The 14466-nt window shown below is 38.2% G+C and overlaps 4 protein-coding genes across 4 annotated transcripts; 3 read left to right on the forward strand and 1 right to left on the reverse strand.

Annotated features, from left to right (window-relative positions):
- The first annotated feature begins 3690 nt into the window (after positions 1 to 3690).
- Positions 3691 to 4341, forward strand: LOC110869493 (protein SRC2). Its single transcript, XM_022118742.2, has one exon. The coding sequence runs from the start codon at positions 3691 to 3693 to the stop codon at positions 4339 to 4341; it is 651 nt and encodes a 216-aa protein (XP_021974434.1).
- A 1838-nt stretch (positions 4342 to 6179) lies between these two features.
- LOC110869494 (protein SRC2-like) lies at positions 6180 to 6638 on the forward strand. Its single transcript, XM_022118743.2, has one exon. It carries the CDS (start codon positions 6201 to 6203, stop codon positions 6609 to 6611), a length of 411 nt encoding a protein of 136 aa, XP_021974435.2. The 5' UTR covers positions 6180 to 6200; the 3' UTR covers positions 6612 to 6638.
- A 5230-nt stretch (positions 6639 to 11868) lies between these two features.
- LOC110869495 (leucine-rich repeat extensin-like protein 3) lies at positions 11869 to 12636 on the reverse strand. Its single transcript, XM_022118744.1, has one exon. It carries the CDS (start codon positions 12634 to 12636, stop codon positions 11869 to 11871), a length of 768 nt encoding a protein of 255 aa, XP_021974436.1.
- A 165-nt stretch (positions 12637 to 12801) lies between these two features.
- Positions 12802 to 13476, forward strand: LOC110869496 (protein SRC2). Its single transcript, XM_022118745.1, has one exon. The coding sequence runs from the start codon at positions 12802 to 12804 to the stop codon at positions 13474 to 13476; it is 675 nt and encodes a 224-aa protein (XP_021974437.1).
- Positions 13477 to 14466: the final 990 nt, after the last annotated feature.

Consider the following 14466-nt stretch of genomic DNA (forward strand, 5'->3'; position numbering starts at 1 on the left):
GAATGCGAACTATCTTCTCCTTGCATAAGATCTCTGCGTGATGGTGGGATAACCAGTCCATACCAATGACGATATCGAAACTACCCAAAACTATGGGTATGAGATCGATCGAGAAAGTCTGACCCGCGAGGATAAGATTACAACCCTGAACTATGTGCGTGGCCTCTAGACTCTTACCATTAGCTAACTCTACGACGTGTTTGGTGTTTAGGAGAGTTGGTGCACGTTTTAACAGTTGGCTAACTTTCAAAGACATATAACTTGTATCCGCACCCGAATCAAACAAAACAGTAACGTAAAAGTCGTCAAGAAGAAACTTACCCATAACTACGTTCGGATCGTTCCTTGCGTCACCTCGACCTAGCACAAAAGCTCGACCCCTAGTTTCATTGCCATTATTGTTCCCACCGTTGTTACCATTGCCTTGATTGTTGTTGTTGTTGTGATTCTGGTTTATCTGGGGGCAATCCCGCTTGAAATGGCCTTCAGCACCACACTGAAAGCATCCCCTGTTGCCTCGCTGTTGCTGGTTTTGTGGAGCTGGTAGTTGCGGTTGCTGGTTCTGATTCGCAAGCCGTGGGCTCCTACAGTCTTTGGCCTCGTGGCCCATCTTGAGACACCTTTGGCAACGACCCTTGTTGCACTGGCCGCTGTGGTGCCTGTTACAGTTGTGACACTTTGGATGATTTCCCTGATATCTTCTCTGCCCACGACTACCAGAAGGCTGCTGACTAGGACTCTGGTAGTGGTCAGTCTTCTGTTGCTGAGCCTGAGACTGAACTGTTGCTGAACCTTTGCTAGAATCCCCTTCCCACTTTCTTTTGTTGTCACTGGGGGTAGTAGGAGTAGCGGCTGAAGTGGTAGCACTGATGCGTTTGGGCAACTTGTTCTGTTCCACCGCCTGATCCGTGAGGCGATGAGCAAGACGCTGGATGTCTTGGTTGTTGTCGAGGTTAGCCAATGTCACATGGCTCTGAATCTCTGAGGCTAGACCCTTGAGGTACAACTCAATGCGCTTGATCGGAGGGTCCACCATGGTTGGACACAAGATGGCCAGTTCGTTCGACCGTTTCGTGTAAGCTTCGATTTCCAACCCCGTCATTTTCAAATGATAAAGCTCCACTTCCAACTTGTGGATGTCATCGCGTGTGCAGTATTCCCTTTTTATCAATTCCTTGAAATCGTTCCAAGGGGTGGCGTTAGCAGCCGCCAGCCCTAGAATCTGTACTTGCGCATTCCACCAGGTTAGCGCAATCCCTTCCAACGTGCCAGTGGCGTACTTTACCCTGCGAGCCTCAGGGCATTCACACATCTCGAATACCAACTCGAGCTTTTCGAACCAATGGAGGAGTCCAACCGCTCCTTCTGTGCCACTAAACGTGCTTGGACGACAGTCCATGAAGTTCTTGAATGTGCAGACAGGTTGTTGTGCGTGTTGACCTATTGTGTACGAATAGGGAAAAGTTAAACACAAGAGTTGGTCTAGGAGTGTAGGATCTAAAGATCCTAGTGTGAGTTATAACTACAGGATATACCTCCTGCTTGTGCGGCTGCAAGTGCCGCAACAACTTGTTCGTTAATGAGAGCCGTCAACTGGGCTTGAGTCATGTTAACACGTCCAGACATGATCTTCATAGTAAAAGTAGCATAGGTAAGAGAGAAGTTCGTGAAAAGTGCGATGACAGAAGAGAGTAAGCACACAAGTGTTCTCAAGCAATAGTAGTTATGTGTATCCAAGCATACTACGAGCAAAGTTCTATGTGATTCTAGCAAGCAGGTAATAAACATAAACCATATTACCTAGGATGTTGAGTCTTGCACGTGGAGCGAAGCGTCGTTGTGGATCGTTGAGAGCACTGTTCTGGTTATAGTCTGGTTTTAATAAAAACGTTTTCCCTTATTAAAACCGAGTTCTCTATAACCAATGGCTCTGATACCAATCTGTCACACCCCCAAAAATCCACACGCGGAGTACCACCGCTTGGAGGCGTGACATGACCAGGATCAAGCCACCAATCATATTGAACATAGCATTTAAAAATTAAAACTAATCAAAACAACCCATCACAATATAATTGGTGTTTATCAAAACGTAACTTGAGTAGCGGAAGCATAAGTATGTAAATCCAATGTAAATCATAAGTTCAATGTTTAAACGTTAACATGGCATCCACGATCCATGTCCCACAACGACCTGCTCCTCCCTGTGCAAGCTCCATATGTACCTAAGGTCCTGCAAGGCATGCAGCAGAGAGTCAACAACTAGTTGAGCGAGTTCACAGTAAGTAAGTTCGTAATAACAAATCGTATATTCATTTAGTGGGGGGCTTCCCATGTATGTATGTACTACTAGAGGGGGTTTTCCCTGATTATATGTATTACTAGCGGGGGTTTCCCATGATTACATTTATTTCCAGTGGGGGGGGGGCTTCCCATATTTATACTTACTAGACTATTTGCAACCATGAGTGTTCTTCTTAACCCGAGAACAGGAATACGTACAAGGTCACGTAGGTTTTACGTGAGTGCCCTTCCCCGAGGACAGTGGTACGCGTGGGGTTTACGTAGGTTTTACGTAAGTGTCCTTCCGACCCGGAAGACAGTAGTAGGTATGAGTTTACGTAGGTTTTACGTAAGTGTCCTCCCGACCCGGGAGACAGTGGTAGATACTAATTTACGTAGGTTTTACGTAAGTGTCCTGACTAACCTGAGGACGATGGTATATAGTCTAGCAATAGCGTAAGTACGAGTAATTATCCAATTCAAATCTTCCAACCCAATTCCCAACCCGGGAATCCCATGCCTTGGCTATGTGAACTCACCTTGGTTTGCTCGGCAGATACACAGAAAGTCAATCAAGCTATAGGGTGGTCAACCACGTCCGGATGAAAGTAGCGATAGGTGATCCGAATAAGGGTCCTCGATGGAACGGGTGTGCTTGCCGTCGGGTTTGAGAGAGAGGATGAGAGAAAACTAGGGTTTTGTGTGTGTTGTGTTGATGTAACAAATGAGAAGTATACACCCCTCCTACCTCGGTTATGCGTGTAAAGAGAGGTGGGCCGAATCCCTCATTTGGGCTGCCCTCGATCCGTGTGCAAGTGTAAAGCCCGAATGGGTTGTGCGATCGGGTGTGAGTGGTGTATTTGGGCCGATTACATACATACATGCATACACAAAGCACGTATCAACATAACATTCATATAATCAACAAGGTTCACATAAGCACGTAACGTTACACAAAGTAGGTTCGAATTACAAGTTGTCACATTATAAGTGCAATAAAATACCCTTCCATCGGAGCATGTAGATTTTTAGTAATGTTAATACATACAACCAACTATATGATTTTTTTTTACATGTAGCAAGGTTATAATTCAAATCAAAAACCCAAGATTAATTCTTTTAATTAATGCTTATCTTATAATTCAAAATCTTATATGATCGTTCTTTTAATTAATACTTATCTTATAATTCAAAATCTTATATGATCATTCTTTTAATTAATACTTATCTTATAATTCAAAATCTTATATGATCGTGGTGTATCGATTTTGAAGGAATACGTAAACTACAAGTTAGTTAGTTTTGTATATAAACTTCCCCATCCCGTCACTTGTGTTTCAAATTTCTCCAACATATCATCACAACACACCATTAGTTCAAGAATATCAGTTCACCAAGCTTTGAATCATGGAGTACAAAACCCTAGACCTCACACTCGTCTCCGCAAAGGGTTTAACAAAGGCCGGCAAACTGAGTATTTACGCCGTTGCATCCATCTCCGACTCCCGCACAGTGATCAGCAAGGTTCAAAAGTTCAAAACCCCGATTCACAAAGAAGGTGGTTCGGACCCCACGTGGAATTTCCCCATGAAGTTCACCCTTAACAAAGCCGCGAGCCTTCAGAACCGCCTGACCCTCGTGGTAAAGATCAAGGGCGCGAGAATGTTGGTTGATAAGAATTTGGGAGAAGTTCGTGTGCCGATCAAAGAGCTTCTTGAAGGCGTAGATCCCGAAGGGAAGACTACGCAGAATGTGAGTTATCATATGATAGGACGGGATGGTGAAGTGAAAGGTGTTGTAAGTTTTTCCTATAAATTTGGGGAAAAAAGTTCCTCGAGTGGTAAGGGTGTTAGATCCTCGTCGGCTTATGCTCAACCGTGTGCAGCGGATGGACATTCTAGCTCTAGTAATGGGTTTGGAACCAGTTTTATTGGTGGATTGTTGATCAGTGATGTTGCTAACAACGCTGGCTGCGGTGGTGTGAGACGTGTCAATTCTTTTCCTACGTTCTCCAAGCGTGTCTTCAGAAGTCGCGTCCTTGCACCTTTAGTTCGTTAATTTCCATTTTCTATGTTTAGCATGTTACAATTTCCTGTTTTATAGTCCAAATGTTTATTTAGCAATGTGCATTAGATAGGGTTTGAATGTGCCTTTGCTGTTTGAAATTGTTTTGATCAATCATATAGATTGTTTGATGGTTCGCAAATAGATTATCTAACACTTACATGCTAAAATGACTTGATGAACCTCTGAATCAGAAAGTGTTTGTTTTGCTATATATAGCAGTAATACAAAAGGTCTTGTTTTATTAGTTATGTTATCAACCCATCCCATTAGAGGGAGGGGGTGGTCACTAGTGATAGATTTCTATCACTCCCAATATCTAATCAACTCATGTCATGTCATCATCTAATCAACTCATGTCATCATCTAATATTCTATCTAATATTCTATCACTGGTGATAGAAATGTAGTGGGGGTGGTCACCATGATAATTTTATCAAATACATATTCAAGTGAATGTACACGTGTTATCCAAATACGTGATCCAAATACATGCAAGCCTTATCCAAATACATGCAGATCAGAGCCTTATCCAATCAACTCGCAGCATTCAAAATTTTCAACGCGTGATGAAAATAACGGTTATTGATTTCGTGGAAATATAACGCGTGGACGTTTGGAGGCGGGGCGGGATATAACGCGTTATTGTTGGTGGCCGTGATAGTTTAACGCACCGCCCCGGGTGCTCTTAAAGAGCACATGCAGAAGTAGAATTTAAGTTTGAACATCTTTGGGTGTTTGCTTATTTGTGGAATTTCATAGCTTATTGCTATGCCAAATGTTAAGATGCATTGAGAAGATATTTATTATTAGGTATCTCTGCCATCCATATAAATATTTATATAAAGCTCCTAAAAAGGTCTTAACTAGTTAGAGGCCTTTGAGAGGAACTTCATTTTGGGTTGGTTCAAAGGTCTTAACTATCTATCCCAATTAGCTTCCAAGAAAGAATGCAATAAAAAAACAAGTTGAAGATGACAAACTTGATAATTAGAGAGGGTGATAGAAATTGTTTGTGTAGAGATATAGGTTGAATAAGTTGTTGATAAAATGTGTATATATAAAAGAATTTTAAGGATTTTTTTTAAATAGTAGTCGTTCAACGGCTGGTTTTTTCGCAAAAGTAAGAATCACATGCTCTGAGGCCTCGTGAGAAACTTGTTGCCCCCAAGGAGCAACACCGACGATGATGTTTAACGAGGTGGTGTGTGGGGTGTGATCCCCCCTTCACGCCTCGACGCCGGGTAGTCTTACAATTTCACATATAGAGTTGAGTTATCCTACACAATGTTCTAAATCTTGAAAGGATAAAAGAACATAATGGATGGTAAAATATAAGATAATGCTGACCAACATAACACAATGCATAGGAAAATGACACAATGCCAAATAAAAAGAAAGACAATCTAAAACAAAAATTCTAAAATCTAATATCATAGAGTTGACCGAAAATTCTAAAATCTATTATCGTAGAGTTGACCGAGACGTTACAATATCGCTAGAATGATTTCAATCAAAATCTGTTTGATACAACTTATTAGTTTTAAAAGACTATATGTACTTGAACCAAACCTTCATGTATATACTCTAAATGACTCAAATTTTTTTTATCAAATTAATTAGATATATTAGCCGTTCAAAAAAAAAAAAAAATAGATATATCCAACTCACTTTAAATCTCGTATTTATTATTAATTAAACAAGATTTATTCGACCATTAAAGTTTTATATTTATCTTTCATTAAATATACCATTTATAGGATTGTGAAACACGTATATCATTTCATTTATAAGATATCGTCACAAATCACCATTTGTTCAAGAAACATCAGTAGTTCTTCAATATTCAAATCATGGATGACTACAGAACCCTAAACCTCACCCTCATCTCCGCAAACGGACTAACAAAGGCCGCCAAACTGCATGTTTACGCCGTCGCATCCATCTCCGACTCCCGCGCAGCGATCACCGTTCAAAAGTTCAAAACCTCGGTTCACAAAGACGGTGATTCAGACCCCACGTGGAATTTCCCCATGAAGTTCACCGTTAATGAAGCTGCGGGCCTTCAGAACCGCCTGACGCTCGTCGTGAAGATCAAGGTTGAGAGAATGTTGGTGGATAAGAACCTGGGAGAAGTTCGTGTGCCGATCAAAGAGCTTCTTCAAGGCGTATATACCCAAAAATTTTCTATAGAACCGGGGGTCGAAAACGTATATACCCAAAAATTTCTATACGAAAACTACATATATAACACTACTGAGTGAAAAGTTTGGGGGGTTGGTCGCCCCTCCCTGCCCTTCTATACGCCACTGTAAACATGTAAAACTTGTTTTATACCATGTGTTGCTCGGGTAATTAATGTAATGTTGTGACAACAATCTAACCATTGCAAAACATAACACAGGAGAAAAAAACATCAAAAAGGTGTCATGTACTCATGTACATCAACTCAAATCTAATATCATCTGCGTTACATTAACCGATTCAAAATTAGATCGAAAGAAAATTAGATTATATAAACGATATTGAGTCAAAACTACCGATTGTTTTGGTAACCCTATAGTTCGTTGCACTCACACTAGGGGGGGGGGGGATAGTGCACGGTCCTCCCAACCGCCGGAGTGATCTCACTCCGGGAGCCGCTACCCGACCAAGCTAGCTCCGCGGTGACTTCCCCATGCCGAGTTCTTACCCTGGGCGACATATGCCACTCCCAAAACTCGAACCCGGTACCTCTGGGAAGAGGTGGGTGTCGGTGGCCAACTGGGCTACCCCAGTTGGTTTCGTTGCACTCACACTAGCGTTACTGGTATCTAGTTTCAACCAATCGTTGCACTCGCACTAGCGTTACTGGTATCTGGTTTCAACCAATACTCATGAGAATCCAATGCTCCCACAAACCCTTGCATGAATTTTTGTTATATGGTTGTTTAACAATAGCATCTAGGTGAATCAGGTGATATTAGGGATGAGATAAATATCGATCATATCACATAGTATCAATACCAAAATTTGGTTAAACTAAAACTGAATACTGGACGGTACATCTTCACATAGATCTGAATCATGTAGTTTTTGTTTAAAAAATAAAAAAATGAATAGCAACGACAATATGATTAAAATTAAATATCAAATCCAAAATGTTTTAAATAATACATTAATCAGTTATGATTACAATTTGTACTCATAATCTATACTATATAATAAAAGAAACCAATTTCGGGACACTTGTCATCATATTAGACCATGTATCTTATGAATAATTATTATTTAGTTTAATTAATATCTTCTAATTAATTATAGATAAATCTCCTATTAAATATTATTTAGTTTAATCTCTTATAGATAATTATTATTTAGTTTAATTTTAATTTAATCTCTTCTAGAAAAAAAATCATAATTATTTATTAACGAAACATATTTTTTTAATAAATTATCTAACCATAAATTTTATAATTCGTTTGATGAAAAGGGAACACATTCAAATATCTTATTTATTTATTATGGGGATTTTAATTATTGTCTATTAGTTTATTTTAAAAAATTTATACATAGTTAGGTTCAATATTTGTTTTGTCATAGATTAAATTAATATATAACTTGATTGTTCGTACTTAGGTCCTTAATTTGTTTGTCATATTATTATAACTAAATATATAACTTGATTGTTATTACTAACCACCTATAGTGTTCGTTTATTTTTGAAAAATAGAGATTAAATTCAAAAATTTGATAAATCACAGGGATCATCCATATACTTTACTCGACACATTGTTTGCATAATTTATTACTATCAAACTATAAATATATATATAAAACAAAATGTTGCAATACGTCGTTAAAATCAAGCTAAAAATCTAATAATTATGTAAATATTTTTTGGATTCAAATTATTTTCGGTAATGTGCGAATTATAATTGTAACTTTTTATTTCTCATTAAATATAACGTAATACGTAAATATAATAATAAGTATTATATAATATAATATATTTATTTTTTTATCATTTTCAAAGATTACATTATAATAGTAATATATATCATCTTTATATTAACTCATTTATGTCAATTTGGTATATAAACGTCTCTATCTTTGGTTTGCATTTACAAGAAATATTTGTTATATAGTTTAGATTGTTTAACCCGTGTAACACACGGGGAACTAACCTAGTTATCATTAATCATATTCATATCCCCTCTATTTAAAAGCCCCTAATATTCCCACATCCTTATATCTTATTTCCACATCCCTTTTCATTATAGGGGGTTCATTTGAGAAGAATCTTCTTAAAAGAAGAAAAATCGAATTAATCTAGACCATATATTTTTTGGATCGATGGTTGTGAATCAAGATATCATTTTTGTCAACTTTTAATTAATGCTTTAATTACTAAGGGTAGTATAGACATTTTGATGATGTAGAATATTAATAAATATTTTAAAGAGTTACTTAATTCTTATTAATGCAAACATAAATTTCTCCTTCACCATCATTAATGTATTGGCTCCTACACAAATTTTATTAGAAATGACAAAATTATTTAAAAATTTTGTGTCATACACATATTTTATTATGACTCGCAAAATTATTTAAAAGTGTTTGAGCCCTACACATTCGGTATATCCTCCACCTCTTCCATGGGGAAACGGATCGACTCGGTATAGGGTATTAACCCCCAGGTGGCTATGGGACTAAGCTAACCTGCGGAGTGTCACACTCCGACGGTTGGGAGGACCGTGGAATATCCCCCCCTACATACATACAGACATACATACATACATACATACATACATACATACATACATACATACATACATACATACATACATACATACATACATACATACATACATACATACATACATACATACATACATACATACATACATACATACATACATACATACATACATACATACATACATACATACATACATACATACATACATACATACATACATACATACATACATACATACATACATACATACATACATACATACATACATACATACATACATACATACATACATACATACATACATACATACATACATACTACATACTACATACTACATACTACATACTACATACACACATACACACATACACACATACACACATACATACATACCGACATACACAAACACATATATATAGATACTCACGTTATACTCATATGCATACGTCCACATGGTTACGTACATTTAATATTTAAAATAAGGATAATTATATAGGTTGTTTCTTACACATTTGTGACAAATTCTTAAATGTCATAGGAAATGTGTCACAACTTGTATTGGATTTAAGCATTTTGTCATAAATCAGTAGGCAATTGTATTGATACATGGATTGTTTCCTACGCCTTTGTGACAATTTGCAATAGATTTAAGCATTTTGTCATAAATGCGTAGAAAATTGTATTGATACAAGGATATTTATCGGAAATGTGTCACAAGTTGTGACGCAATCCCTACGGATGGTTTATGAATCTATATTTTCTCATAAATCCGTAGGAAATTGTATTGATACATGGATCGTTTCCTACGCCTTTATGATAATTTGCATTGGATTTAAGCACTTTGTCATAAATGCGTAGGAAATTGTATTGATACAAGAATATTTGTCAGAAATGTGTCACAAGTTGTGACGCAATCCCGACGAATGATTTATTTTAATTAATAAATAAATATTTTGTCAGAATTGTGTAGGAAATGATATCATTTTCCTTTATTTATTTTGCATATATTAATATTTATTCGGTAAACAATTATAATTAACCTTTTGTAGATTATTTGTGACAGATTTGTGACGGAACTGCCAATTAAATAGGGTTTTTTTTATTTTTTGTCAGAAACTTGTCACAAGTTGTGACGGAATTCTGACGGATGGTTTAAATAAATTAAAAAATAAATATTTCGTCATAAATGTGTAGGAAACGATATTATTTCTAACAGATTTGTGACGCAACTGTCTATTAATTAGGGTTTTCTTATTTTTCGTCACAAATTTGTAGGAAACGATATTATTTTCCCTTATTTATTTGGCTTACATAAATATTTATTCGGTAAAGAATAATAATTAACCTTTTGTAGGTTATTTCTAAGAGATTTGTGACGCAACTGTCAATTAATTAGGGTTTTCTTGTTTTTCGTCATGGATGCATAAAAAATTCGTAACAAAATCATGAATTTTTTTTTTGTAGGAAATTCGTCATAAAGGTGTTGTAATCTGTGACGAAAAAAATTGTGTAGGAAATTTCTGTAGCAAATTGTCCCATTTTCTAGTAGTGTATCCTACACCAAAATATTGTTTAATTGGTATAGGAAACATTGAAAATGTAAGATCATGTGCAGGATTGTTTTTATTGTGTAAGGTGCACAACTATTTTATAACATAAGCTTATTAAATGATTAGAGTTTATTAATTTGAATAACAAAAAAAAATAATAGACTCATTAAATGATGATTTGTTCAAATTACCTTTGTATTCTTTTTTCTTTTAATTTTTTATTTTTAATTATTCTTATTTGAACTCTCCACTTTCATTATATCCTATATATATATATATATATATGTATATATATATATGTATAGAGAGAGATAAAGGAGAGGGATGTGTGAATATTAACTCCCTATTTAAATTCCATCGTCATTAATTCCACGATTTCTTCTAAAAATATTAGCTCATCAGGGTTTGAATCATGGAGTACCCTACACCTCACTATTGTCTCCGCAAACGGACTAAAGAACGCCGACAAATTGAATGTCTACGCCATCGCATCCATCTCCGAAAAAGGCTGGATAACTCAGAAGTTAAAAAGCCTTGTTGACAAAGACGGGGGGTCCGACCGTGTGGAATTTCCGCATGAAGTGTACCCTTAATGAAGTTGTTGCCCTTTAGAAACCTGACGCTTCGTAAAGAATAACCTTGATAGATTAGTAACTAGGGTAAAGCTAATGAGGAGAAATATGAATATGCCATCTATATTGTGGAACAAGAGAAAATTACGGAACATTTATTTACGGCTTGCATTTTTGCGAATACTGTTTGGATGGGGTTTAGTGTTTGGTGTAACATTCAAAATATATACATATAATATCTTAAAATTCAAAATAATAGTAAATAGTCTAGTTTGACACACACGTAAGGAGCCATAAAAGATTTAAAAAAAAATTAAAACTAATGCTTAATACTAGATTAAAATTTTAAAATAAATATACATAATAATCATCTTAAAATTCAAAATCTTTTATAATTGTAACCGATTTGAAAGATGTCAGTTTCACATTAGGAATACAATTTCTTAGGGACTGTTTGGTATGGCGTAATGGAGTAGATGAGTGAATGGAATGGACGAGGTAATCGAATAGACAAAGGAATGAAATAGATCATTACATTCCATAGTCTTGTTTGGTTACCATGCATGAAAGGATTAAATCAATACATTGTGTTGTTTGGTAGGCAAGAAAAAAGGAATGAATTAAATCGATGATGGGTGGTGGCGATGATCGGTGGCGGCTAGTGGCGGTGGTCGGTGGTAGCGGTGGTCGGTGGGTGACGGTTGTTAACGGTGGTGGCGGCGATGGTCGGGGTTGGCGGTGGTCTATGGTGGCAGGTGGCGGCGATGGTCGATGGTGGTGGCGACGACGGTGGGTGGTGGTGGTCGACGGTAGCTGGTGGTGGCCGTGGAGGATGGTGGTGGTGGTCGGCGGAGGGTGGCGGTTGTGGTCTGGGTGGTGGTGGTCGGTGGTCGGTGGTGGCGGGTGGCAGCGATGGTAGTCGATGTTGGTGGCGACGACGGTGGGTGGTGGTGGTCGACGGTAGCGGGAGGCGGCCGTGGAGGATGGCGGTAGTGGTCGGGGTGGTGGTGGTCGGTGGTGGCGGGTGGCGGCGATGGTTGTCGATGGTGGTGGTGACGGGTGGTGGCGACGATGACGGTGGGTGGTGGTGGTCGACGGTAGCGGGTGGTGGCAGCGGAGGGTGGCGGTAGTGGTCGGGGTGGCGATGGTTTACGATGGTGGTTGGCAGCGATGGTAGTCGATGGCGGTGGCGACGGGCAGCGGCGGTGGCGGGCGGCGGAGGACGGTGGTGGTGGTCGGCGGAGGTTGGTGGCGGGTGGTGACGACGGTAGGTGGTGGTGGTGGCAAATGATGGAGGTGACGTAGGCTGAGAGAGGGAATGGAATGGAAGAAAAAGGGGGAGTGGATGGAATAAATTTGAGGGAATGGAATGACTTATGTAATGGATGATTCCATTACGTTGACCAACCAAACACACTTTTTTCATTCACTCGCAATAGTTCATTCCATTTCACCTCTCATTCCTACATACCAAACACTACCTTAGTTTTGCATATAAAGACCCCTATCTCCTCACTTTGTTTTCAGTTTCTTTCAAAATACCATAACACACCATTTGTTCAAGAAATATCAGCTCATCAAGATTTGAATCATGGAGTACAGAACCCTAGACCTCACTCTCATCTCCACAACGAGTTTAACGAAGGCAGGCAAATTGAACGTCTATGCCGTTGCATCCATCTTCGACTCGCGCAAAGTGATCAACAACGTTCAAAAGTTCAAAACCCGCATTGATAAAGATAATGGTTCCGATCCCACGTGGAATTTCCCCATGAAGTTCACCGTTAATGAAGGCGCGGGCCTTCAAAACCGCCTGACCCTTGTGGTAAAGATCAAGGGTGTGAGAATGTTTTTGGATAAGAATTTGGGAGAAGTTCGTGTGCCGATCAAAGAGCTTCTTGAAGGCGTAAAACCCGAAGGGAAGACGATGCAGAATGTGAGTTATCAGGTGAGAGGGCGGGATGGTGAAGTGAAAGGTGTTCTAAGTTTTTCCTATAAATTTGGGCAGAAAACTTCTAGTAAGCGTGTTAGATCCAGTTCCGCTCAGCGACCGCGGGCGGTGCGTGGAACGAGTGGACATAGTAGCTCTGGTAGTGGGATTGGAATTGGTTTTCTTGGTGGCTTGTTGATCAGTGATGTTGCTAATAGCGCTGGTTGCGGTGGTGGTGGTTGTGGTGGCGGGGATGATGTTTGTGGCGGCGGGGGTGGTTGTGGTGGTGGTGGTGGTTGTGGCGGCGGGGGTGGTGGCCGTGGTGGTTGCAGTTAAGGACTTAGGTGGTAGATAATAGGGTATTGTTGCATACTTGCATTGCATGTATAGTTTTTTTTACTCTTTTTTCTTGTTCTTTTGGTCTTCTAAGTGTTGATGGAATTGAAAATTTTCTAGGTGTATATAAAAAATACAGTTTAGACAAGAAATTTTGAGTTAGTTAAGCTAATTTTGAGTTAGTTAGCTAATTTCTATATCAAACATGAACTAAATACAAACAATTTAAATGATGTATTATAATCTATTTTGATGGTTATTAAAACTATCCGTGTGGTCACACATACTGTCTTCAACATTATTTTATAAAGATATAGAAATAAAGACCAAAATTTAAATGATATATTATAATCTGTTTTTTAGTATTTGATTTCGATCATTACTAAACCTACCCGTGTGGTTACACGGGTACTACACCTAGTACAGATTTAATAGAAGCTGAAATTATAATAGTAAAAATTAATCTATTGCTACAAGAATCTTGCAATATTCATCTCAACAAACCTACACATCAGATTTTAACAATAAAACTGCAATTATAAGAGTAAAAATTCACTAATAAAGCATTGTTTACATTATTATCGTCTGTAATTGAGGTATGTGTGAATTTAAAATGCAGTAAAAAACTTACAAATAACAGTGCTGGAAAACAACACATGAGTTAAGGGGTAGCACGGGCTAAAAAATTATGTTCATAATTAGCCGATACATAAAAACAAGGAGAAAAACATATATTTTGCACTAAAAATGTACTTCGCCAAGAAAGTTGAGGGGTAGCGCAGGCTACCCCTCAACATAAGCTAGATCCGCCCCCGAGTTCACCCAACATGAATGGACCTGGGTAATAAAACTTTTCTACTGTAATAAAGGGAGCCATACTGCGTGTGTTGTTCTTTGAGCAAGTAATGTTGATAATCCACCTTTAATTAGGGGAAAATTGAATCCCAAATTTGAGGTACTTCCCGAGTTTGACCGAGTCATGCTCGAGTT

This window comes from Helianthus annuus, chromosome 8, assembly GCF_002127325.2.
Source record: "Helianthus annuus cultivar XRQ/B chromosome 8, HanXRQr2.0-SUNRISE, whole genome shotgun sequence".
Lineage (NCBI taxonomy): Eukaryota > Viridiplantae > Streptophyta > Magnoliopsida > Asterales > Asteraceae > Helianthus > Helianthus annuus.

Coding starts and splice junctions, on each gene's coding strand:
- LOC110869493 (XM_022118742.2), top strand. CDS start 3,691: ATGGAGTACAAAACCCTAGACCTCACACTCGTCTCCGCAAAGGGTTTA.
- LOC110869494 (XM_022118743.2), top strand. CDS start 6,201: ATGGATGACTACAGAACCCTAAACCTCACCCTCATCTCCGCAAACGGA.
- LOC110869495 (XM_022118744.1), bottom strand. CDS start 12,636: ATGAAAAAAGTGTGTTTGGTTGGTCAACGTAATGGAATCATCCATTAC.
- LOC110869496 (XM_022118745.1), top strand. CDS start 12,802: ATGGAGTACAGAACCCTAGACCTCACTCTCATCTCCACAACGAGTTTA.